At 34.6% G+C, this 27,294-nt stretch overlaps 1 protein-coding gene across 5 annotated transcripts in view; it reads left to right on the forward strand.

The window, feature by feature from the left end:
- Positions 1–27,294, forward strand: part of FMN1 (formin 1) — a 176,481-nt gene that overhangs the window by 141,111 nt on the left and 8,076 nt on the right. For all 5 annotated transcript variants that reach the window (XM_036384216.2, XM_036384217.2, XM_054515198.1 and 2 more), the window contains 3 exons: positions 14,338–14,389; positions 17,488–17,637; positions 26,478–26,562. In XM_036384216.2, the coding sequence (XP_036240109.1) occupies positions 14,338–14,389; positions 17,488–17,637; positions 26,478–26,562 (287 nt within the window). The remainder of the gene's footprint in view (positions 1–14,337; positions 14,390–17,487; positions 17,638–26,477; positions 26,563–27,294) is intronic.

The raw sequence follows: 27,294 nt of genomic DNA on the forward strand, positions 1-27,294 counted from the left end.
ATTTTTGAAGCAGATGTACATCAAATTACTACAGCCAATTTCACTATATTACTTCTTACTATACAGATTGGAAGATTATTTTGCATTATGAATGTAATTTAGAAAAACTGGTAATTGAAAATGCAATGGTCATCTCCTCTTAGAAAACAAGAAGGAAATCTCCTATAGAAAACAGTTCCTTCCAACTTCCTTTGAATTTGATTGTGGCATACTGAATTACCATGGCTGTTACAAAGTCATCGGCATGTCATGATAGAGAAGGATTAATAGCAGCTAAGTGACATAATGAATGTTAGTGTTAATACCCTTGATTTAATACAAAATTATTATGTATATGATAGTTATAAAATCTATTCCTAGAATTACTGATGCCTTTACTATAACCACTATCAGCTATCTGGAGTTCAACATCCTCTTTAAATTCTCATTGTAACCTCTATTTTCTGTTAAAATCCACTGTATTTCTTCCATTCTCTTTATCATAGGCTTAGAGGTAAACAGAGCTGTAGGCTGTATATGATGGCTTTGCATAGAGAGCCTATTGGGCTTTTCTTTTTGTCCAGCTGGGTTTTTTTTCACTATACTCTTAGGAATCTCCTGCATGATCTCCTATTTATCTTTTTTTCCTTTTGTGTCTTCATTTTCTGATATTCAAAGTCAGAATTGAACAGATAGAATTTAAACCTTGTCAAAGCTTTGTCGAAGGAAATGAAGATGTTCACTGATTCATTACTTTAGATTATATAACTTATGAGCAGTTGTTTACATACATGGAAGACACTACTGCAAGGAAAGAGCAGAGCCAAGAATTGGAAAGGATTGGATAGAGGAGATTCATGCACTTAGATAATGAAAGGCTCAAACACATTTGGTCTCAAGAGACCCCAGTCTCTTAACCTCACAATGGTCACTTTTACCTTGTGTTTGTCCCCTGTGCTCTGTGATTTCACACCATTAAGCCTGGAAAAGCCCTTCAGTGCACCATATCATACAAACTGATTATGACAACAGCATGCTTAATCTGGTATGCGATTATGTGAATTTCTCTGTAGACTTCTGTAATTTTGGTATGTTAATACTTTTTTTCAGTCATTTTTTGGACCTGTGCAAGCACATGAATATCGTGTTTTACTGTTTTCAAGCATGATTGATAGAAAATACTAGATACTGAACATTTCATCAAGAAATCGAAGCTCTCTGTGTTAGATTCTTTTATGGTGTGAGCTCTGATTTCTTTTTAAGCAATAAGAACAGGTAGAACCTGCAGTCTTGTTGAACAGGATGGACCATTGTTTTGAGAACAAAAATATTAATCACAATTTTCATAGGGCAGTTATCAGAAATTTCAAACTAGTTAAGGACATAGCACCAGGTTGCTACTAAGCTCTCAAAATAGAGGAATGGCAGAGTAAAACCATATGGATAATACAGTATTGTGAGATTACAGCTGTGATTAAAGACAGACTTCTCCAAAATGTAAAGAAAGGGTCTGATTTCAGGTCGTCATTCAACCTTTCCTGTAACTTCTCTGATGCTTCTGTGTCTAAATACTTCAGATGCCAGGGCAAGATATTTAAAAATTTACCTTTGCCCTGTGAAGAGCCTTTACCATGCTTTTGAACACCTTGAGGTGGAGAAATCAGAAGTTTTATTTCTCTTAAGAGATGTATGTATGAAATTAATTGGAACAGTACTTCTTTCATGGCATATAAATCAATTCAAACTTTTTAGCATCAGAATTCTTCAGCTATCTAAACATTGTTCCAAGTCAACCATTTTGAAAGTGTCAAAAAATAGCTTTTAAGTACTTCAGCTTCTGAACTGACTTCAGGATATAACTGTTTGTACAAAGCACGTATATGAAGTCCTGGGAATGTCTTACAGTCTTAAATGTCCCTCCACAAAGTGTTGCCATCTCTGGAACAGAATTTGGTATTACAGAGGTTGTTGGTGCCCCAGGACAGGCAGGGATACCCGACTAGACACAACAGTGTATCTTCTCTGGCCAAGCAGAAATCTTCAAACATCAAAAAGTATCATGCTAAAAGGAAAAAACTGCTCTATAAAATGTGTTTAGTTTGATTATCTATGGAGTTATCCGTGCAGTTTGTCAGTAAATCGTAGAGTGTGTTTCCTTAACTTCAGTTTTACACAAAGGGCTTGACCCACCATTGACTTGAAGTGGAATTGGATAGGGCATATTTTAAAGATTATTAGGCTTTATGCTTCAGGAATTCTTCCCTTACATGTAATTGGGCAGCTCCTAGACCAGAGAATCCCCAGGGTTTAATGAGGAGAGCTAATTCTATTATGTCTTTTTGAAATAATGGTAGGGGAACTTTGACTATTCTCCCTTGACTGTTCTTTCTTTTAAATTCCAGTTATTTTTCATTGTAATGTAATTTGATATGGGTTTGGTTTCATCATGAATGAAGTAAATTATCTCAGGATTTAAAATTTCTTTCCAAATTTCTGAAATTTTTTTAAAGTGAATTCCCCTTTTAAATACTTGATGTAAAGAAGATTCTGTGGTTATAGATGCAGTGAACCAAATTCCAGTGTTTGTTATTACTTTCACCTGTGTATGATTTATTAACTTTTTAATTTTTTTTAATTAATTTAAATTTAAAAACTTTCTTGTTCTAATAGAGACAAAAACTAAGAGGAATTAAGCTTATTATGACTGTTTTATTACAACCTAAGAATTTAGATGCAAATTATTCATGTTAATTATCTTTTTCAGAAATAGTGTTTGTGTGGCTCAATAGACAATATCAAATCAAAATGGAAGTCAAATAAAAGCTTTAACTATTACTACAATTATATTTAACTCTTCTACTAATGGGAAAGTTGGGATTGCCTTTTGCACAGATCTACTGCTATTATTGAGTAAAAGCCATTTCCAAGAGATAGGAGGTATCTCATAAACACAGAGGTAATAATAAAGGCCTAGAGGTACAGCAATCACAAAGTCTGCAGTGATGTGCTGAGCTGGTGCACTCACATTCCCTGGTCTTGTTATCCAATACTTATGTCCTCTTCTTTCCTTTTATATGAGAATAAACGTATACATATTAAAATGTTTCCATACACTGCAGGGAAAAAATTCTGTGCTCCCAGGATAGAGTCAATAGAAAATAAGCAAGCTGTAAAACACCAAAATAGATCAGGTAGATGCAGTAATAACCCTTGTTATTTTCCCGGTCTTAAATTAGGCTGAGATTTATTTTTTTATATACACGCTCATTTTTCTCATCATGGTTGTATCTGAGTACTTTCAAGGAGTGAATCAAATGACCTGACTAATGTGTCACATACGCTTTACTTTTCCCAAGAACTCCCCATAAGGAGAATAGTAGGTTTGCAGGTTTTTATTTAGAAATAGAGAGATCCTATTTTTAAATACAGTCTTCTAAGTGTTTATCACAGAGAAGAAAAGCTCAGAAAAATATCAGTGCCTTGTATTTCCTTTTTGAGATGACCTACTTCTTATTGGCTTTCAATAATCATTCAACTATTTAAAAATATGGTCCTTGGTATAAGAATGGGCCAATCTTGAAAATTTTTACTTCTGCTTACAAAAAGACATTGTAGTTACAGATAATCTGGATAGTTAGTTTTCCCAGACACAGACTGCAGTTTGGTGTTTTTTGTTTCTTCATCATTAAAAGGAATCCTAACAAAATACTTTTTAATGTTAGTATCCTGTATTTTATTTGTGGTAAGGAGAAATACTCCAGATCCAAGTTTGCCTCTTTTTTACATTTCATTTCAAATTACAGGTTTTTCAAACTAGTATCTAGATAAATTTTCCTACATAAATGGAAGTTCTAGAAAATCTTTGAGTGAAAAACAAGAATCAATGCATTGTAAGTAGGAAATAATTTGACAAATATTTGTTGTTTCATAGAGGAAATTACAATATTTTTTAAGAAAGTATTGAGCCTATAAGTATTTTTAACTCTTTGCCATAACTATTTGTTTAGAATTTACGTGTTTCAACAGAAGGAATTTTTCTATTGTTGTTGTCTTTAATTAGAATTAATAAGACACCCATGCCTTTTCATAAAAGCATATGTGATTTGAGAGGAATATATTTTCTTCGTTTTTGTTCTTATTTAATTCTATCTATTTAAATATCATGTTTCTCAAGCTGAATCTTAGGGTTTTACACTAAATATGAATCTTTCTAAACGGTACTGCTGTTGGTTACAAATTTAGAATTTGATTGAAAGATTTTTACGTTCTTGTTTAATGGATACAATTTTTTTTCTTAAACAAGATCCTGCTAGGTGTTCTTCAAATTCAGTTTTGATTCAGGTGTTAAGAAGACTAAATTAAACTTCAGAGGCTAAACTACATCAGATTTAGTGATATTAATAGATAAATGTGGGTAAGTTTGCTGTATATCTCCTCATAATTAATCTATAGTTTAAAAAGACATTTTCAGAGAAAGGGGTGTTTATTTGACACATTTCTCATCATTAAAATGCAGTTACAGATTCTAAAAAAATAGGAAAAATCTACCTTAATAATTTCACCTTGCTTTTAAATGTGAATATCCAATATCAATACTTAGGTTTAATTTGTTTTTCATCTTTATTTTATTTACTCTCAAATATGGTTAGCTGTGTATTTGAAAATCTATAGTCTATAGGGCTGAGCAAAAAGGGAAAAGTGATTGTCATACTTACAAGCGACACATTTTTAGAAGGTCAAACTGATTCAATTCATTCTCAATAATGTAGTTTTTCTGTTCATGCTTTTTATTGACAGCCTTTGTTTCTTAAAGAAACTTCATTGCTATTTTTCTGTTTAAAGAGAAACATAGCAAAGAAACAGATGTGTCCCATATAAAATATGCAATAAATCTTGTTTCACAAATTCTTTGCTCTGAACTTTCTGACAGAAACTGTCAAATATCCACTTTAATTCTAGTATAAAATGTTCACTCTGTGTCATGGCGCCAACCACCATATGCTGGAATAAAGTCAGTAACCAGCAATAAAAAAAGGCAACGTATGCACCTTTGAAACAGTACAAGCAATCAACAGTGAGAAAGGTCTATATAAATCTATGGAGAATTAATCTCAGCTTTGCCACTATCCTGCTGTGCTTTTACAATGAGACTTTGCTCCCGACCACCAGAAGTGGCTAACTTTGCAGAGGAGTGTATCCTAATGAGGGGAAAATGCAGGGAAAACAAAGCAGTGGCTTTTAACCCCCCACCCCCAAGGTTTGGATCACCTAGAAGAGTGTGTCCTAGTGTGTTCAAATGTGTGGGGCCACTACACATCACGGATTCCTGTATTTTAGCTGATCATGTGAAACCAATCTTGACTGAGCTCAATCAGCAGAAATAACTCGAGCTTCATAAATCACTGTTATCATTCCACAGAAGGAGGCTTTGCTGTGGATTTTCTCTCCTCAAACTTTCCAGGCCACAAATTTCACACAGCTTTTCTGAAATTAGTTTAATTATATTTGTTTAATTATTCATTCTTTACCCAACAGATTAGCAGTTGGTTCACTATCAATTCATTTTTTCCTCAATAGTATTCGTTCTTTTTGAGATGACCTACTTCTTATTGGCTTTCAATAATGATTCAACTATTTTTAAACATGGTCCTTGGTATAAGAATGGGCCAATTGAAAATTTTTACTTCTGCTTACAAAAAGAGATTGTAGTTACAGATAAGCTGAATAGTTAGTTTTCCCAGACACAGAACAGATTGGATTTAACCTTGCTCTGAAAGGATTAGAACTAATTTTTCAGTTCCGTAAACTCTTTAGATACAGTTAGTCAGAGATTAATCTCGGAATTAAAACACAACATTATAGGTGTTTATTAGAAAGAAAGTAGAATTAGAAAATGTATCTATCTCTCTAGTGCTGAGTATTAACATGCTTTAAAAAATAGTTATTATCTGGATCACCAAAGTGTGGGAGAATGTGAGATTAATTTCTTGGTTATATTTTAACAGAATGGAGTTTCAAATAATTTAATTGAATGAATAAAATTGAAAAATGCAATGCTAACTCTTCTTTTGTAATTAATGCCTCCAGAATAAAGGAAAATAAGATTAGGGTTAGTCCTAGTTTTAATTAAAAAAATTACTCTTTTGTATGGAAGCTAATTTTTGTTTAGTTTAAAAATCTTCTTTCACAAAATACAATAGAAGAAAAGAATCATACTAAGAAACATACATTTTAAGAAATAAAAGAATTTATTAAAATAAATACAACTTTTTTTCTTCCTTCATGGTTAGCTTTAATGTTCTGGTAAAATGACCTTCAACACTTTGTTCTGGCACATTTATAGACAGCATTATCACTTTAAAAAGAAAACATAATTTCCTAGGTTTTTTATTACCTATGATAATAAACACTTTCTTGAATGTGTTGCTTGAGCATGTTCTGCTGGTATTGTGTGTCTCTCTGTGTGTGCAAGTGTCTGTAATTCATTATGTTTTCATAACATTAAAAATACTGAATCTAATATTTAACAATTTCTATATGGTAAACATTAATTTTTTTCTTGATGCATACCTAATATACAGATTGACAACTTATATTCCTGGTAACTTGTGGGATATTTGTTTGTTAAGAAGCTTTCCAAGACTGCACAGAGACTCTTTGTGCTGTAGGAACATTTATACATTCACATCATTGGATGTGGGTTTCTTAGTTAAAAAAAACTTTTGCACCACTGCAGAGGAAAATAAACTTGTGAGAACTGTTTCAGGGAAGGGCGATTAAGACCTCATGGCAGCAAGTGTTCTAAAGATTGTTTTGAAAGGATTTAAGATGTCTATACCAGTATTTAAACTGTCTAAAAAAAAATGGCGTAGCCAAATTCCGTGTTAAAAATGTGATATATTTTCATTTAAAGAAGAGATAAAAGAAACAAAGCTCATGTGATCACACTGCTTTTTGATTATTCCCCAGCCAATAATTTTTAATGCATTGTCCAATTTTTACCAAATGTGACAAGGTCAAAATTGGTTAGAGATCCTGAGATATTAAGCTCTTAAAATCTCAATAAAAATACGTGGCTAAATAGACAAGAGTGACCTTATTAGCCTTCCAGGGAGAGCAAGGCTGTATCATGAACTCACCCCTTAATTAAACATTAATGAATCCATCTGGGAACTAGCCGAAGTACAGACCCACAGTAGACCCAAGTTTCATTGATTCCATTCTCCCAGGGCTTCTTGTTTAACTGAAAGCATAGAGAAAAAATCTCTTCATGGGCATGGGACTGTTTTATGCGGGGATTTTTTGCATTGTGATAGAAAACTGTATTAGTCATTCAGTCAAATACTTGCATAGAATTCCCAGGCTGTCTGTTGAATTCCATGAGTTTATAAAGCCTACCAATTAGAAGTTAATAACGGGCTAAAGACAGTTTATCAAGTAATACATATTAGAAAATTATTTGCTAGGAAGTTGTGTATAGAACATATATGTTTTTTCACTATTTCTGAAATGCAGCGTTTTTATAAGGCAAAAAAGCACCAGCATGAGAATGGTGGACTGTAGTCATTGGAAATAATTTGCACTCATATTCAGATTTGAAATTTAATACAGTTCAACAGTAAAAAAAAAACAGAAAATATTTTACACTGGATGTATTCTCTCATGCTTGCTCTGTTTATATATGGAATCAACTAAGTAATAAGAATTCTTTTGTTTAGAACTAAATTAAAAGTAATACTTTTTCTTAAAATACAGAGTTATATTAGAAGTAACTCAATATAAAAATATAGAAGTAGGACAAAATTCAGGTTTTATGTATAGCTCTAGACAGATAGATGTTTCTCGAGAATATCTCTTCCTAGATCAGGATACACAGCTCCTTTAGAATTTTTGAAACATCATAATTTGTGAAAAATTTAAGATTATTCAGAAAACTTGCTCAATAATTAGAATTAAAAGTACAAATATCTGAAACTGCAAAATTTTTTTTACTGTGAGTACCTAATTTCTGAGGACTTCTATTCCCTCTGCTGCTAAATTCTTTTTTATATAATATGTTTTGAAAAAGTAAAACTGTTCTAAAATTAGATTCATTCTGTAGGAAATTAAAAACTTCATCCTAGTAACATATGACACTAGAGTAGAAAATTATTTTCCATGTCTTTAACAATTCCTAGGCCCCAATTTTCATACTGAGCACCCAGACTCACACTTGTTAGTCATACCATGTTTTTAAAAAACAATATATTCCAGGGTTTCAAAATTTTACAAAATTAAGACAATCCATTTTCTGAATCTACATTCTTTTGCATTCATATGTGGATTTTTGTTAATACTTGTTTATTTGCACTTGACATTTTTAAATTTGTTTAAAAGATGCTATTAATTTTATTTCCATTCCTTCAAAATTGACATTTCAAGAAAGCAGATTCTGGCAGTGTCAGGTATTAAAATACAATTTCACAGGTTATATAATATAAATTATTTTATAACATTTCTAATGTGTTCTATTCTTGGCCTTTTATGTAGAGCCCAGTCTTTTTCTAGACAGTGAGATTACACTAAGAATAAAAAGATGAAATGGGTATTGATGATATTTATGAACACTTTAATGAATTGTTAGTTACATGCTGTTGGCTTTGCTATCATCAGCAAGAACAATAAAGCTTCATACTGCATTGAAAACTACAGATTGTTTAACATTCTGGATCAAGTTGTTGGACCTTTACTATAATAAAAAAAATAGCTATAGTCTTGATTATTATGTATTTAAACAGCCAAATTATCCAATTTGTCTAAATCTCAGGATTCATCTCCATGGCTGCATGATTACTCTGCATGGCTGTGTGCTGTTGCGCTGGGTCCAGCTGGGATGGAGTTAATATTCTTCGTATCAGCTGGTGTGGGATGTGGTTTGGGCTTGTGGCTAAAACAGTGTTGATAGTACAGAAGTGTTTTGGCTATTGTTGAGCAGCACTTGCACATTGTCAGGGTGCTCTCTTTGTCCCACTCTGTCCCCTCAGTGATAGGTGGGTAAGAGTTGGAAGGGGTCACAACCTAGTTAGCTCACTCAAACTCAGCATTCCATGCATTTAATGTCATGCTCAGCAATGAAGAAGAGGAAAGGATTTTGGGAGAGGTAGGTATTGCTCCAAAAGCAGTGAGGCATCACTCTGCCCTTGCATCACTTCCGTTTTTTTCTTCCCCTTTTCTTCATATATTGAACTGTGTTTATCTTGACCCATAAGTTTTTCTCATTTTTGCTCTCCCTATTGTCTCCTCTATCTGACTGAGAGGGAAGGGGGAAAAGTGAGTGAGTGGTTGTGGGATGCATAGCTACTGGCCACAGTTAATCCATGATGATTCTAAAATAGCAGCCCTTGGGAAGAGGTTTAGATTGTTTGTAGTAGTTCTTTGCAGCTCAGAGAAATGCCATGTGCTAGCAAGTGCATCCCTACAAAAATTTTCTTTTCCATGATACTACTTTTAGGTCAATATGGCTTGAGTCAAGCATTTCCTAAAAATTAAATCTGTTCAAAAATTTTCAGTGTTAACAGATATATTGAAATCAAAACCAAAGAAGGCTTATTTCATCCCACTCTAATCCTGCTGGTCATAGTACTACCATAGTGCAGTGTGCTAGTAGTTTGAACACATCAAGAATTTTGTTCAGAAACAGAAAAACTGTATAAATGCAGCGCTTTTGATGATCCTCTGTAGTCGTTTTGCCCACCTAGGACACCTTTGAGATTTTTCTTCCACCCTCCAAAATCCCTGATTAAACAGGGTTATTAAACAATTTCTCTTGCATGACAGTTGTACTTGAGGGTAGAAATAGATCTACTACACTTCTAGCCTGGGAGCCTTCTGGGTTCCACTTCTGATACCCAAGTATATCACCAGTGATAATATCTAAGAGATTTGGATCTCTGTTTTCAAATGGTGATAATGCCTTCAAAGCATGGTTCATGCTTTACAAAGACCAAGAAAATAAGGTCAATTGTCACTTGTTCTCCTAACTTGATAATGTCCTAGAATGTGACTTTCCTCAGCTTGGGAAAAGATAACCTCTTGGGGGGTATACTTTTCTTCATCTGCCATTAAATCATGGGTTAGTATGTTTCTAGGATGGGTTCATGTTTTGGCTACATTTCAACATGCCTACCTAAGAGGTTTTTAGTTTTGACTAATGAGGAAGGGGGGTTCCTGTGAGACTAGAAATGTCATAATAACATTTTGTCACTGTTTTAACAGTCTCTGTCCAGGCTTTTATAAAGCTCCAAGAGGAATGTCAGTAGGGGTTTTGTTTTGGTTCATTGGTTGGTTTTGTTGTTTACTTTTAAGGTTGAGTTTTGGTTGGGGTTTTTTTTTTTGTCTATGTCTTATAGATTCTGTCTTAATCTTAACTGTGATTGATTGGAAGACATGAGTCAGAAAAGGCATATCTCCCTCCTCAAGGGGAAAAAAAATCAAATACCTTGTTTTAGGGTGGTGTTTTTCCTATGCAGAAAACACTATAATTTACAAAGCAGTCTCCTAAAGTTCTTGAAGCATATGTTCTTGAAGCATATATTTTTGAATCACAGAAACTCAGCCTTGGAATATAAAATTAAGAGTTCTGATATCTCCACCCTAATGGGTAGTTGTTACAGTTTTGTAATTGTGGAAATTTTCAGTGCTTCAAAATGCTTTAAAAATTTGTAAAACTTTATGCATCAGATCTTTCAATTATGAAAGTAGAAAAATACTGAAAAACAAAATAAAAGCTGTAATGTATCCAGCTAAATCAATACACTTGAGTGAGTTATCATTCTTAAGTGCATTCATATATTTAAGGTCTGAGAGAAATACCAGAAAATTTGTTTAGTCAGACTCAATGACTGGACTTTTTCACTAGAGGGGAAGAAGTAACTGAGAGATGTTTGTGTAGTTGTGGCGACCCATTTTTCCTTGTCTTTCTTTGTCTTTCCCTGCACTTTTCTTAGTGCATCATCATTCTCTGGTTGCCTCTGTTAGTTACTGACCTTCTCAATTTTCATCTGTGCTGGTATCCAGTACTTTCTTTACTTTGCTCTTTAGAGATCTGTTTCATAGTAGCCTGATGCATGAAGAGGTATTGGCTCTGTTGTAACTGGAAGCTGCTGTGCATACATTAGACCTGTTAAAAAAATATTTTCTGGTAATTTCTCGTTTTCAATATAGTGTTTCATGGACTCTTCCATCCTCAAAAAGTAGAATATTTAGAAAGAATATATTGGAGAATTTTTTTACCATTTCACTCTAATACTACTTCACTTTTTAAACTGTTAGAGAATCATGAATCTTCATGTTGACATCTGCATTTCAGTAAAAGGAAGTCATCACAAATACGTGATTCATAAGGCAAATTCATTAGATCATCCATCTCATGTATTCAAAGATATCTGAAGGCCCAAATTTTATTTTTGTCCTTTTCTCCCTATTTAATATTGGAGTGAATTTGCTGTGGAGCTTGCTGTTTAGTTTCCTCCTAATGGAAATTAGTTTACAAGCACCAAAACCTACCTGCAAACCAAAACAATCCTCATTAAATGGGGAATACTGAGGAAATTTGCTTCAAAAACATCCTAATCAAAAAGCTCATGCCATTAGACACTGTATTGCAGTGTTCACTGCAGTCAGATTTTCTCTTATACAAGAGTGATATCAGGTGTCCATTTCAAACAAAATGTGCTGCATATAGTGGGCTATAGGACACTTGCCACAGCAGGTCTGGAAGTTAAAAAGCTTCTAAAAGCTTGAGCAAAGAATGAGCAGGTTCTTGAAGAAGAATCCATTGAGGCTTACATTACAATGCCATTCAATGCAGGAAACATTTTGTACGAGCTACAGAATCTCAGAGGCAGAGAGTTCACTTAGGGAAGTGTGTTTGCCCTGGTCCGTAATTGTAATTGAGCACCTGTTTCAGTGCCTGCCAGGGACAGGATAATTAGGCTGGATGAATCCCTGTGCCAGTCTGATATGGCTGCTAATATAGTCTTAACTTGATGAAACTGAAATCAAACACGTGGTCTAAGGGTGGAAGGATTACATCATTCTACTTCTGCAAAAAAGCAAATCCTATGCAAGCAAATATGGTGTTGCTAGAGAAATTTAAAAAAAAAAATTAAGTTACTTCACTTATGTAATTCATATGAATTGTCTTCAGTAACTCCACAAATTAGACAAGGATTGATATCTTGACTATGGGGCTTTGAAGGCTCTCCTGAGGAAATTACATTGTTTCATAGAAACCTATACTGACAGCATTGATTGTGCTAGTCATTGCAGGTTCTGGAGGGGGAGGAAAAGAGCAGGATATTTCAGATTTTGAGTGGAAAATTAGCTAGAAATTTTATGGACAATAAGAGAATTGCTCTAGTTTCTTGTCTTACACATTATTAAACTTGTTATATGGAGTCGTTCATTTATTTTTTTAACAAGTCTCAACATCTACATTTCAAATAAATGCTTTTAAACAATTCCTGGGTGGACATGTTTACAGTTAAAAATACAGAAAATACTGCTTGCCCTACAATACAGCTATTTTCTTCCTTCCTGTTTCGCCTTTTATTGGTACACAAACACTGTTATATTAATGTAGGCTCTGTGTGTTTCTTCCTAAAAGTCACACTTATTTTCTACTTTGTATAAAAAATTAAAACTTCTTTCCACTATCTTTCCTTACCCTGTTCTTGCAAGATTAAAACCAGTAAATCCAGTCTTGCCACCTAACTATAAATGTATAAACATGTTGTCCTTGTTAGTTATTGTGTTTCATGTGTAGGGACCTGAAGATACTGTTTCTGTTGTTGCTGGGAATGTAGCTATGTTGGGAAATTTGCCGTATTTAATCTTCCATCTCTTCGAAAACCAAAAAGAAATTATTAATGTAATAATGAATTGTACAATTTTATACATAGTTCAGCTTGTGTAAATAATTTTATATCATTATGAATCAGTAGAATTCCAACCTGTGTTTTCTGCTTTTAATGGTATAAAATTAAAATAATGAATTAAGTGTATTGGGTTAGCTTCAGGCAAATTTTTGGGACCCAGGCAAATTTTTGGGGATAAATCAGAGCTGCCCTATATATTTCACTTGCAGCTGTCTTGCCACTAAGATTTGAGATGGAGAAACTAATCATATAGAATTAATTGCTTTCCCTGCAAAGGGCACACAACATTGTTTCTGGCTATTGGCCACATTGAAATAATAGGAATAAATATCTCCAACACACTTACCCAAGGCAGGTAAATGTATGAGTTGAGGTTAACTTGTTTTGTTAACAGCAAAAGTGCTGAAGCAATCAAGTTTTATTTTCCTTTTAAACTATCATAGTACAAACCTCTTTGTCAGTAGCTTTATAATGAAATGGAGTTGTTCAGGACCAGTTTCTCAATGGCCTTGTCCGTAAACTCAACTTTGTAACTGTATTTCAACCAGGCACTCCTGTGGACTGAGATGCAAAAAGATAAAGTTCTTTATTTTTGTATAAAAAAATGTCTGAATTCTGTTTATATTTACATTACCACTTACAGGATTATTTTAATATGGAGTAGGAATGACTTTTCAACAGTAGCATTATTTTATATAGGTGGTATTCTGCTGGAGCTGAAGTTGCTCTTCTGTATTAAGAAGACTTGAACAACAAAAACTAGTGGTTTTGCTTTGAGTATCCAGGTCAGGAAACATTTCCACTAGTAGAGAATGTGTATCTTTTGAAAATCAAATCCTTTTAAGTAGTTCATGTGAGCATTCTGTAATAGAGGGGCTCAGATTCACTAACCATATTTCAAATTCTTGGCTGATTTTTCCAAAAAAACCATGTACATGCCGTACATTTAAAACCTACTACATGTGTTTTCACTTTCCAGCTTCCAGAACAAAATGTGATAGCTCTAAGGAGCAGTTGGTGCTAACTATGTTTGGTACCTGTTCAATTGCAGTTGAACTTCCAGTCATTTATGCTGTAGAAACACATTTAAATTTATAAGTTCTGACCTGCAACAATAAAGAAACAAACATTAAATATTTTCTTTTTTAAAAATCTGAAAGTGAAGTTTAATTATTTACGTTTTATTCAAATTATGCCTAACACTATATATTATTATATGGATTTTAAATTACTTTCCAAATCCAATACAATTTATTGGTACAGAAGAAACATTCATTGTATACAAGAAATATGTAAAAATTGAAAATTAGCAAGTGTTTCCTACTTTTTTTATACTTAGTATACAAACTGTGCAGTTTTGTAAAGAAGAAATATTTAATCTGTGGGGTTTCTAAAACAGTAAGACAGTAATTTATACCTTTAAAATGTTTCTCATTGGCAGCTAAAGAAGAACGGAAAAAAGAAGAGAACAGTTTGGAAAATGCTCAAAAATGGTAAGATTTTTGCTAGTGTTCTTTAACAGTTTATTTTGATCAAAGATATTGTTGAACTTAGGAATTACATTCAATAGCAAAAAGGATCTGCATTTCATAGAAGTAACATGTTTCCTGAACAACTCTTACATAATCTTCCAGGAAAAACTTCATTTGTGTTTTTATCCAAACAGTGTACTGTGCTTGAGGTTTTGATAATTATCAGCATTGAACTGAATGAGGCTTTTATAGAAAAGATAAATAACTGATTAACTACTTTATAACATAAAAATGTATTTCAACGTCACTGGACATTATGAGCACTTAGAATACAGCACTTGGTCGCCTAAGAAGCCATTGAAATCCCAGTGTTTTTATTGCTTGAATATTTGTGCCTCACTTAGGCCAAAGGAGTCAAAGTATAGAAAAAGTGAGATTGATTTGTAGATTGATAGTAAAATATTCAATAAGTTAATGTTACTAATACATTGTGTTTACCAAATTGTAGTTTTGTGACAGTGAAACATCCATCTTAGCTATGGACTTGCTAGAAATAAACTGGGGTAAATTAATTTTTCACTTCCTATCAATATTTTTTCTTCCTGGTCACTGAAGGCAGACCTGTGGTAATTTGGATTTTAATTGTACTTTTCACAGACCATACACACTCCACCCGAGATACCTCAGTTAGTTTTCCTAGGCAGTCAGGAAGAGGGAGATAAGGGGCACTTCCCAAATGCAGTTCAAGTCTTAGGTGAGCTGCTCCCATCTGCTTGCAGAAGTTACCTAAATATTGGCTGAACAACTGGCTGATGGCAGCTGGGGCTTTACCTCCTCATTTCAAGTCTCTGACTGGCTCTACTTAGCTGCAAACCTAACTTCCTTGGCACAAAGCTCCTTCCTATCCTACCTGCTTTGTGGCCTTTCTAGAGTAGAATAGACTCTCCAGGGTGTGGAGCTGCACCCAGTTTGCAGCTGACTTAAAGAATTAGTTGTCCAACACAGAGTTTGGGGTTTTTAATTGCTAACTGAGTATTCAGTATTTTAAATTACTACTTTAGAAAGGCAGAAAGTAGTCCAGGAAGCCAGATTAAGGTGGGCGAAAGCAAAGGAGTGCTAATGGGGGCTCATGAAGAAAGGAAGAGAGGATGCAAAGTGTCAGGATGAAGGCAGAGAAAGATGGTGCAGGATTTCAGGATCCCGCCTCTGTATGCTCCAGCAGGGATGGTGAAGGGCTCTGTTAGGTAGAAGAATGCACAGTGTACCTGGGGCTGCTGTTACATGAAGCAAACCTGAGAAGAGTCTCTGTTCTTGCTGCTCTTGGTGAAGCTATCCCAGTGAAAGTGCTGTGAACAGCTGAGGAGTATTTGGCCCAAGTGAACGTAATGCACGTGACATTGCCCAGTACCATAAATGGTTTTAACCACATAATTTTGACTAAGGTATTTTATTATTTTGAGAGTTTGAAAACAAAAACATTTTGCACAGATATTTAAAGCGGTATTTGGTTTATTTGTTTGTTTGTTTATTTTTCTGTTTCTCCTCCTAGTGTCACTGCAAGACCCATTAACTCTGAGTGTTATGTATGGCCCTATATACACATATTTCTTTCTGATTGTTTAAATATGGAACATCAATTAATTTGAAATATAGTTAAATGTTTCATGCAAAACCTAGCAAGAATGTAAAAGGTTAAGGTTATCACATATGACGATTTAAAAAAACTATTATTTTAATAGCTTACCTTGAACAGTATGGGATATTGCACAGCATGGTTTCTATCGTTAAAGTGTCAAAAAAAAAACCCAGAGCGTATTGGCTCATGTGGATAAAATCCAAGGTTCTTTGTGAAGTAGCTCGAGCATATATTGCTTTATTTTGGATAATATCTGTAGTTTTTGATGAATACTTTATATTCTTCAAACCAAGCTAAAGAGCTTTAATTTCAAACTAAGTCAAAAAATCTTGAGCCTAACCTTGTATTTCTGTATGAAAACATGCAATGTGGACTCTGCAAATGCAAATATAAATGAAGAAAGATGCCAAAGCTGCATCCATTGTTCATGTAACAAGTTGAATGGCTGGAGACTCCTTACAGGTCTTCAAAATTATTTATTTTATTTTCAAAATTTACACCTCCGGTGTTTAGATTAAGAACCGATTTGCAACTCTAAAGAAGAATATAACTTTCTTCTGATTAAATAAAATGATTATTCCAGGAAATATTACTTATTTTAAAATATGTTGTTACCGTTGCTTTTAAATTATAGCATTATTTTTAATAAATATCACCAAATGTTTCAGGATTGTTGCATCTACTTTGCAGAGAAAAGGGATTCAACTTTAACAAAAGTGAACATACTTTTATTTATATAAGTACCTAGTTATGAGAGTTGTTCCATTTTATGTATACAAAGCAATGTCATAAAGTTAAAAATGCACAATCAGTTAAAATGCTCTTGGAACTACTGTCTGTAATAAAAGAATACTTTGAAAATGTCCAGCTGTATAGTAATTCAGTAACAGCCACATTATAAAATCTTTTTAAAAGCATTCAAATACTGGCAATGTATTTTTGTAAAATTAATTGTTTATTGACACATGTGGAAGGAGATTATTTTCAGTAAAACTTTTGCAGAATTACTATTGGCACTGTCTGTGGCTTGGTTGTTGCTACTCCCAATTCTCCCTAAATACTAGAAGACTATCTTCAGTCAAACTTAGAGATTTTTTTCCTGACTTGGTGTGTGGCTCTTCCAGAGTCCTTCAGTAAAGTTAAATGGGAGAATAGGATCTTCATGGAGTGCAGCAGAATAAAATAAATAAATATATTACAGCATTCCCTGTAAGGCAAGAAGTTAAGCTTTTCTCATTATAATTGAACACCCATGATTTGCCAGTGCGACATCTCTGTGGTGGCTTGTGCATCTGTAAGTTACCCTCCTAGAAAAGAGGTGGGTGTTGGAAGGTTAGTTATACTTAGCAAGAATTGCTGCTGTGATTTCCAAGGCTAAGGAGAAGTTATGGTAATTGCCAGCCTTGACTACTGAATCAGAGAAACTGTTTCCCCAGTGGGCTTATGTGTTGACTGGTTTCTTTTCTTTCCCCCTGCCTTGCAGCTTTGAAGAAACAGTGGGATACTTTGGGATAAAGCCAAAGCCTGGTGAGAAGGAGATCACACCAAACTACGTTTTCACAGTGTGGTACGAATTCTGCAGTGACTTCAAGACCATTTGGAAACGAGAGAGCAAAAGCATTTCCAAGGAACGGTAAGGTTCTAATAAAGTCATTAATACCATTTTAGATGTCTGGGAAACTGCTGCTTCTCAAACCCAACAAATTATACTCCTATATTTCACAGGCGTCATTGTTTACTTTCAGATCTAATGGACATCAAGGAAAGATTATTCCCTCAGGGTGCGTAGGAAAATTCACCAAAGGCATGCTGTCCCCACAAAAAGATAAACACATATAATCTGATAAATTACACTTTTGTAACCCCTTCCAATTACTAGCTAGTAAAATGAAAGGAGAGCTGTGCTAATTTATAACAGATTGCTTCTCTGTGCATTTTCATGTTGAACTAGCCTAAATGAGGCGATATTGCTGTCGCAGACAGTACAGACAAATAAAAGTGAATGCTTTTCCAGTTAATATACTGCACTTGCATCAAAGAGAAGCCCCAGAGATTCAGGCCACACTTAGCATAGTGTCGAAGCCCCACACTGAATTTACAGCACTACTTCTGAGTTTTGGTGTCCTGCTGAGGACATCAAACTGCTTGCCGCTAGATCTCACAACAGTCTCCTGATTTTATTAGTTAGAGTAAAAGAACCCAAAAACCTAAAACCTTCAATTATTTTCTTGGTTCTCTTAAAGAAACTTTAAGTCTTTTACACAAAAAAAAGCAATTCTACTACAAGCTCATCACGCCCAGCATATTACAATTCATTTGAAAAGACCTAGAGTGGTAATGTAGTCATTCTTTGGAAAAGAATGGAGCAATTACTTTCAGCATGAAATTTAAATCCAGGTGCTTGTACCAAATTGACAAAGAGGTAGATTAAAATGTCTTTAAAAGAGCAAGCAAAAGTAGAACACTCATTTACACTTATATTTTCCATTTTGCTTCAAATCAGTGGAGCTTTCAGTTCCTATAAAGTAGATTTTTTGAAGGACTAGATGTAGAAGTTACAAATTCTTGATTTATCAACCTTATCAGCATTGCTTTATAGATCTTACAGTTTTAAAACATGTGAAAGTTGTAGCTTTTTGTATCATTTATTGATTGATTTTGGAAGCTGACAAATGCAAACATTTACAAAGAATCTTTTATTTCTTTGTATCTAAATCAATATGCAAATTTGGGTTACATGTTAAAAACTGTATAAAATAAAAAGTCCCAAGCATGTTGCTATGGTCATGATAGAGATCATCTCAGGGATATATTTTCTGCTGAATCATGACTTATTTTTGTTCCAAAAGCAGTTAGGAGGAAGAGAAGTTAACTGCCCGAGAAAAAAAAAATCCAGACCATGCAGACCTTTCTTTTTTATGTAATTAGCACCTTGCTAATGGTACACAATTGTTATAAATGATCAAATCGGAAACCAAATTTATAAGAAAATTTAGCAATGATTTATTAGATCGTTAACAAAATAGAATTTCGAGAAAAACCACCACAGCCAAGGCAGCGTCAACCCTGCGTATCCGACCGACAAAGTGTCAGCATGCTCCATGCAGCGAGCTTATATACAGTTTATTCTGCCTGAGGCAGAAATGACCGAATGTTCCTTTGTGTCCCTTCACATGTAGAACTGGGGCCATACATGTGCAGGAATAGACAGAAGTGAGTCCAGATGTCTAGATGGTTGTCTGAAGGCTTCGGAAGAGCCTGCATTCACATGTAGCAGGGTGGAGCCCAGTGCTTGAGTATGGTAGATGCAATCTTCCCAGGTGCAGGTCCTCGTGAGTGGCCCTGACATTCCAGGGAATTCAGCAATCATGGCGGGAAGGTTTCATTCATACGTTAACCGGCTTGATATTATCTACACGTGGTCTGGGAACTAACTGAATAAAAATAAGACTCTGCTCCCAGCCGGGTGGTCAAAGACATAGCTTGGATTCTACAATATTTTAGACATAAATAGCATGAATTATCTCTATCATATACTACACAATGATCCTTTCAAATAAGTCGATTTGAAGTGGCTTATGTTTTAACAGTACATAGCTTCTTAACTATCTTAATACAATAATCACAAAATCTTTGTAAGTAGACTGCTATATTGTGTGCTTTCATACTGAGGTGAGGTGACAATTTCTTGTGGTTTAATAGCTATATCAATCAAATCTACAAATAAAAACACAGAACAAATATATCACCAGTTCCTCTGACGGATGCCTTTATTCCTGTTCCAGGTACAGCAATACCAGTAGAATGCAGAGCAGCAGTTACTGTAATACTTCTAGGTGCTGACACTTTCTGGGTCATACAGACTGTTCTTCAAAGCTCACTTCAAATTATTTTTCAAAGTTTCATTAGTCTCAAAAGCACAGTTCATTGCCCTTTACATTCAAATTTGGGTGATTCATCAAGATGATGAGCTGTTAAAATGAGGAGCCTTGTGTAAATAGTCAATTAGAATGACAGAAGAGCTATTTTCATCATTATAAATTGTTCTGTAGTGTGCTACTGAAAAGAAAGACATAGTGAAATCAATAGATTAGAATGGTGGAAATGCTTTTTTCATCACCTGAAAATGTCTTGTAAAGTCTTAATCATTTAAGGGTCCTGTTTAACAAAGTATGAAACTAACAATTGATGAACTGCTGTCCAAAAAAGTTTGAAAGCAAGGGAAGAATCATTGTACACACTGGTAACTAAAAACCTTAGAATGACAGGAATGGACAGCTGTCTTCCTTTACTAGCTAATTAATTGGATGCACTATTTGTTGTGCATTTTTAAAGATTGCAATTCAATTTAAAAAAAGGAAAGAGAACATTTTATCATGAACCCTTATTTTGTTTTGAAGGAAGTTCTAAAGAGGAAGAAACATCAATGTAAGTCAGTAATTGCAAATGTAAGTTCTGAAACTGAGGCATTGATATCATTATGTGAACACCTAATGATAGGTGAATGATAGTTCACCTATCATTAAGGTGAACTATTCCACCTTTCAAATTTCAGGAGCTGAGGAAACCCAATGTAAAATGCATAGGAATTAGCTAATTATTTACATTTACATAGGAACGTTAATAGTGGATTGTAATTTGTCTTTCAAGAAATATGACACATAAAAATTTGATTATAATGTACAGAATGATCATTAATAAAAGGAATAATTAAAAATTTATTAGGTTAAACTTAATACTAGAAAAAATAGTTCAAAAGATCTATGATTCCAAAATTAAAATTTTATATCCCAAACTTACTACATTGCATTGTATAACAGACATCTTTAAAATCTTCGAGTTTCAGGAAAAGCAGTGTGCTGTCTTTAACTAAATGACAGTCTCAGCTGCAAAGAGCCTGTTTTGTCTAAAGCTGCTTGGCTGCCAAATGTAACACAACTGTAGGAATCTAATGAGATTTCAATGACACTTTTTCTTAAAGTAGAGGAAACACTTCAACTGAGCTGCCCTGCATTTAACCTCACCATGAAAATAAATTAGCTGCCTGCAAAATATAACTGAGTCATTGTGTCTTTCCTGGACAAAATTTGCACATAATTTGGGAATGCAAGATGGAGTTACAAATTAAAAAAAAATATGATATGATGATATGATATGATATGATATGATATATCTAAATGACTATAGGGATAAAATGAAAACTATTTTCCAAACCATATGTCTGATAGGAATAAGATGACAGTTTACTTTCCCTTCAATACCAGAATTCAAGTACAATGAAACAAAATTTACTTTGACGATCACATCATCTGTGACAAACAGCTGAATGTAAGTGCACCTAATGTTGGAAACTTTTTTTTGGTGCTGTTTTGAATCAAAATCCAGTTGTTGACAGTTTTATAATTTACAACGTGTATGCATTCAGGTACATCAACTGCTTTTATGCTTTTTTCTGTGTATGAAATTTTGAGATAGCTGAATTGAAGACTAAAAAGTTGGAGTTTTTGTCAATAAAGTACTTAGAGCAAGGTGGATTGCAGATATTTCCACTGTCACCTCCTTTTCTTAAAGTACTAATTTTATTTGCAGTGAGCATGTCTATGAATTCAGAACTAAAACAAATACATATTTATAACAACTTAAATCCATTATACATATTAAATTATATTTTAAGAGGATGTCCTAGACAAGTCTGAAATAAGGAAAAAGTATAAATACAGAAGAAATACTAGTAGTTTGCAGTGAGTGTCATCACAAACTGTGATTATGTTTTGCAAAATAAATGTGACAAAGATTACAATAATATCTTTATGCCTGTTACCCTTAAATATGAAATAATTAAAATAGGAAAGCATTGTTGCTTTTAATTTAACTCACTCACTGCTGACTCTTGCAAGGATAAGATTGCTACAATGGTTACTGTACTGGATGAAGTAATCTCTTTCAGATTGAATCTGCATACAAATAGGCCAGAATTCAGAAATCAAAAACAGAACCAAAATTTGTCTCAATAGCTGGAGAAGACATGATCACTATTTAATGAACAGAATTATATATTTCATCTTGAAAACAGAAACACTTTGTCACAAGATGTCACAGGTGGTAAAAGCTTGCATTGCTTCTAAATGGTAGCAATGCAAAATTATATTAGCAAAATCTATGAAGGACTTATACATTAAGAGAGTTCCCAGCTGTAAAAGCATTCTGGTGATTATCACTAGGCTTTAGCTGTCTTTATATACTCCTAAATATTTGCCAGTGGCCATCTCAGATGAACTGAAGTATATTTTTGTTCTTTAGCCCTTGTCTTCCTATTGGTTTTTCTTATGCATCAACTTTCCTAAAAGAAAAAAAAATTTAAATCTTATTCCTTGTTGCTACAGAGATGAAATTTTTCACTTACTTTGTAGATAACTTTGTATACAAACCACTGTCAGTACATCCAGAAAAAAAAGAAACATATCAAACATATTGGCAATTTGAGGTTTAATGACAAAATCCACTGACAACATACATTTTACCGTATTTTACTAATTTAGTTAGTGAACATTTAGTTTAAATGCAATCTAAAGATTTGATCAGTAATGGCCAAGTTCTTTCCAGAAGATTTAGGCCTGAAGGCTTGATGGGAAGTTGTATTGTACAACACAGTAATAGAAGTGGCTACGTTTAAACTTCATAATCTGGTATGAGGCTTCTAATTTTAAAGCTAGTTAAGTACTCTGTAAAACCATCTGCCAGGCCAGGTACTACACAAACACCTGTCTTCTAAAATTTTGATACTGAAATCTAACCTGTTTTATTTCATGGGCTAGCAGTTTTCAGGAAATGGAGCTGTGACTTGAGTTTAGTTTATGAGCTGCATACAGAAATAGGACTGAGAGTAGAAAGGCATTTAACACATGAAAGGAATGTGAGCTGTGGGGATTTCTCACTGTCCTAAGGGAAGTCACTGTTCAGCTGTGTTAAGGGTCTGGACTGGGTATGCAGCTTGGCTCTAGTTGATGTTGACTGTGCTACCTCCGCTTGTTCATTTCCGCTCATATCTGAAATTTTGTTTGCACAACTTTTCCCTATGCCAAAGCAGTTTTATGGGAGAATTTTAAAGTTCTAGTCATGGGAAGCTCAGGTGACAAAGAACTGTCATTCCAAGTTATTTCCTAACCCACAGCTATCCACATAACCCACCAGCTGCATGAAAGGAGCTGTAGAAGCAAAAAGAATGGATTTTCCAGATTATTGAGAAGCTGAGAGAAAACCAGATAATTTGGTCTCTGTTGTTGCACAATAACAGAGCAGAACATGAGTATGTGAGCAGCAATTGCTTCATTTACAAGGGATTCTGGTTTTCCTAACTGGGAAACTTTATAGGATGGAGTGTGACAGTCCATGCTGCCTTCTGTCTGACTTGAGTGGAAACCAGAGGTGAAAATGATAATCAGTTTATCTACTTAGTCCCTGGCTTGGTAGTATCTTTTCCTGTAAGGAAAAAAACGTATTTTCCTGAGCTTACAGAGGAAACTTCTTTATAATAAACACAGCTTATGTTTAGATCAGGTTTCTGCATCCCTAGGTACAGAATGAAAATAATTTTGAATAAAAATAATGTCTTTATTTTTCACTAATAACTTCTAATTTGAGGCTTGGCTTTCATCCAGTTTATAGAGGAAGACACCGCTTGCCACATAGAGTCAGGGAAAAGCCAATTACATTCCCATAGATTATAGTAAGGATACATATGCAGTATTGGAGTCATGGTTCTCATACTTAAAAATACATAGTTTTGTTAATTGTTTAATTCAATATTTTTCCATATTGTGTGCTAAAGTGCAGTATCACTCAGTTTGACACCATATCTTCTTTATTAATTAAGGTGCATTGATTTCTTTTGATCACAGTTGAAGGAGAATAACTTTTCTTTTGAACACATCCATGTTGCAGCTCATCAGATTTAAAGGCTTGAGTGACCTGCATTCCATAATGTTTTGGCCTCATGACTGCTTGCTCAGTTAGCCATGAGCCAGCTTGGAGGGGACCACAGTGGCTCACCTGGTCCAGCCTCCCTGCTCAAGCAGGGCCATCCTGGAGCACATGGCACAGCATTGCATCCAGACAGTTCTTGAATATCTCCAGTGAGGGAGACTCCACAGCCTCTCTGGGCAACCTGTTCCAGTGCTCAGTCACCCTTGTCTTGTGTTGTGGTTCAGCTACTCTGTCATCCCTTCTGGCCTCTTTGTCCTTACCAGTGCTCTCTGTCCAAAACTGTCCTTGTCACTGTGAGCTGTAGATTGTGGCCCTCCATTTCAGGGCTTGATTCTGTTTCAGCACCCTCATTGTAAAAACCTTCCTTGTAAAAACCTTCTTCCTTATACCTAATCTAAATTGGCTTTTTAATTTAAAACTATTACCCCTTTTCCTTTTGCAATAGACCCTGCCTAAAGTTTGGCCCCATCTTTCATTCTATTTTTAAACATCACTATTTCCTAGAAATAGTGAAAATATGCCATATAATACAGAGCTAGGTCTGTATCAGTGGCAGGCATAATCTTCTCTTTTTAAATCTAAAAGTTTGTAATCCCTATAATTCTACCTTTGGGTGGAAGTGTGGACTCAAGACATTTGAAAACTATTTGAAAACACTTCTAGAACCAAGGAGAATGTGATCAGATAGAAAATGTGCTCAAAATAGGGAAGAGTTTAGAAGCTGATCACTTGGTGTGATTCTGATGAGAAGAAAACCATCTTGAAATTCATCCTCATCTTTGCATAAATGTTGTAGCCTCACAGCTACAACTGGAAAAGCATGCTGTCCAGTGGGTGCAGTCATCCTGCATTAAGAAGTGAACTGTGCAGATTAACAAAAATAAAGGGATGGAATGGTGTGTTGTCACGTAGTTGTTTACATGTAAAAACAGGGAACACTAATTAAGTTCTAAAAATACACCAGCTGTGTTTAAAAAATGTACAGAATAATAATTTATAATCATATAATAAATAGTAAGTTTAGTTGAAAGTAGTGTAACTGTTTTCTCCTCTTCTTAAGCACTCGAAAGTGAGACAACACCAGGAACTATCCTGTACATGCTTCTAAAATACGTTGAGAAGAAATTTTTTGTTTCCAACACTGATAACATTTCCAACATTGATAAAGACAGTAATGGATGTATGAATGTGTTCTGTGTTTTAAAAAGAATACAGCTTGCTGCTATTGTTACAACAAGGAAGTACACATCATTAATTGCAGCTATAATCCACTTTTCTTTTTGCTTTTCTTCCAAAATTCCTCAAAAATTGAGTGTGTCAAAAGTGGTTTGAACTGGACGTGGTATTTTAAATACTTTTTGACTGGGCATAGCAATTATTTCTGCCAGTGGAAAAGTTAAATAGGAGAAGAAAGTAGAATTTTTCAGTTTGAGAGTGCCAAGAATTGTGTTGCTTCTAGTAAAAGACTTGACTTGGTGTACATTACTGAAAATTGCTTTACTGAGTTCTCCTTGCTTGTAAAAATTCACTCCCAACCTCCCTCTTTTTGCATTTTGCATATAGAATTTAAAGTAGTTGAATGTACCATCAGTATTATAGAGGCACTTAGCACTGGGCAGATCCTCTATTAGGAGTGCCAAGAATTTTATTTCCTTTTTATCACTGTTTAGCACATAATTCCCTATGCACTTTCCAGTCTGTACAAGGAGAATCAAGTCCCTTTTTCTTTAATTCTCTGTTTCTCCTCTTCCTCCTGATTAAACTTCTCATTGGTTCTTCTTGTTAAATCCCCACAGAAGGAAAGGTTCTGTATGCAAGACCCTGAGAGTAAAAGGCAAGAAGCAGAGGAATCAGATGTGTTCTTCTTTTCCCTTATCTCTACAGTACTTTTGGCAGACTAGTCTGTTGCTGTACACAAGACAGCTTTAACTACCCTGAGATAAGAACCTCTTGTACCTCCTATTGCCACATCAGTGAGGCTGGTCAGTCAGTTCCATCTAAAGCAACACAGAAAACATTAACAAAAAACTGGCAGATGCTTTCATTTCAAGGTTTTCAGAGGAAATGTAATGTATAGCCTGGCAAATGGCCTGCTAAAATAGCAGGTTCTGTGTGTACAACAGATTAAGCCAGCTAGCTCTTTTTTTTTTCAGAGGAGGATCTTTTAGCCTTGATAGCACAGCTTTTTTGGTGGGAAAGATACTCCATAAAATCCAGATCCTGCAAGAACAGAGAAATCATTTTTCCAATTACATTTTCAAGGAGCAATAGAGACAGGCTGTCCTTTTGCTTTTGATTTTTTTCCATTTGAAAATGTACTTTGATCTACTTTTGGTAGTTTATTAAGTGTGTTTAAATAAAAGTAGTGGTTTCTTGGGCTAATGTGCCCAAAGAAAAGTTACTGGTGAGGCTTCTTACAAAGTATATATCAAGCAGAGCCAGAATACCTTTCATTTCATCAAATCTAATGACTGCTTTTCTCTGTTTCAGAATTAAAGTGGCTCAGCAATCAGTGAGCAAGTTAACTGCAGAGAAGAAAGTTGAAACGAAGAAAATCAATCCTACAGCTAGCCTGGTATGATGTGGTTTTCAGTATGACATTCCAAAGGGGTTTTGTGACACCGTTCTTGTCATTCAAAATGATGGCTGGTTTCTGCTGTTGTTGGAGAGTGAAGTATTTTTAGTTTGAATGCAGCAGAGTGATTTTCTTCACAAGGAGAAATGTTAAAGCATTTCTAAAGGAGAAATGTTAATGCCCTTTGGTAGTCAACAGCTGTGTTTAACATTTAGTTCAATTGTGCCTAAGCATGGCTCTGCTATTTTAGATAACAAAAAGAGCTGCTTTTGTGCTTTCTTCTTCCCTTCCACTGTAGTCTCTTGTATTTTCTTCCATGCTTCGAAGTGCAGAAGCTCACTAGATATATTTGTCCAATGGCTGGAGTGTCTGGTTTTTTCAAAACCTTAAAAATCTTGTTTTCTCTGTGGAATAGTGGTAGAAGGGATTAAATCCCCATTTATTATTTATTGTACACCAGTGTTTTTGATACAACACAGTAAGAGATCTGCTAATTTGCATTGTATATAATTCCTTTTTTTATCTGTGTGCAAGGCACATAGGTTAGACAAGCATTTCTCAAACTCTAGAAGGCAAGAGAAGGGAAGGAAAAGTACATGAAGGAATCAGGGTATTATTTCCATTCCCAGCAAAGCCTATCAGTTGCAGATCAGGCAGCAGAGATATGAATGACTGCACTTGCCTGGAAAGAGGTCATTAAGCAAGATCATCTAGCTAATGCTAAATTAGAGC

Source organism: Molothrus ater, chromosome 6 (genome assembly GCF_012460135.2).
Source record: "Molothrus ater isolate BHLD 08-10-18 breed brown headed cowbird chromosome 6, BPBGC_Mater_1.1, whole genome shotgun sequence".
Lineage (NCBI taxonomy): Eukaryota > Metazoa > Chordata > Aves > Passeriformes > Icteridae > Molothrus > Molothrus ater.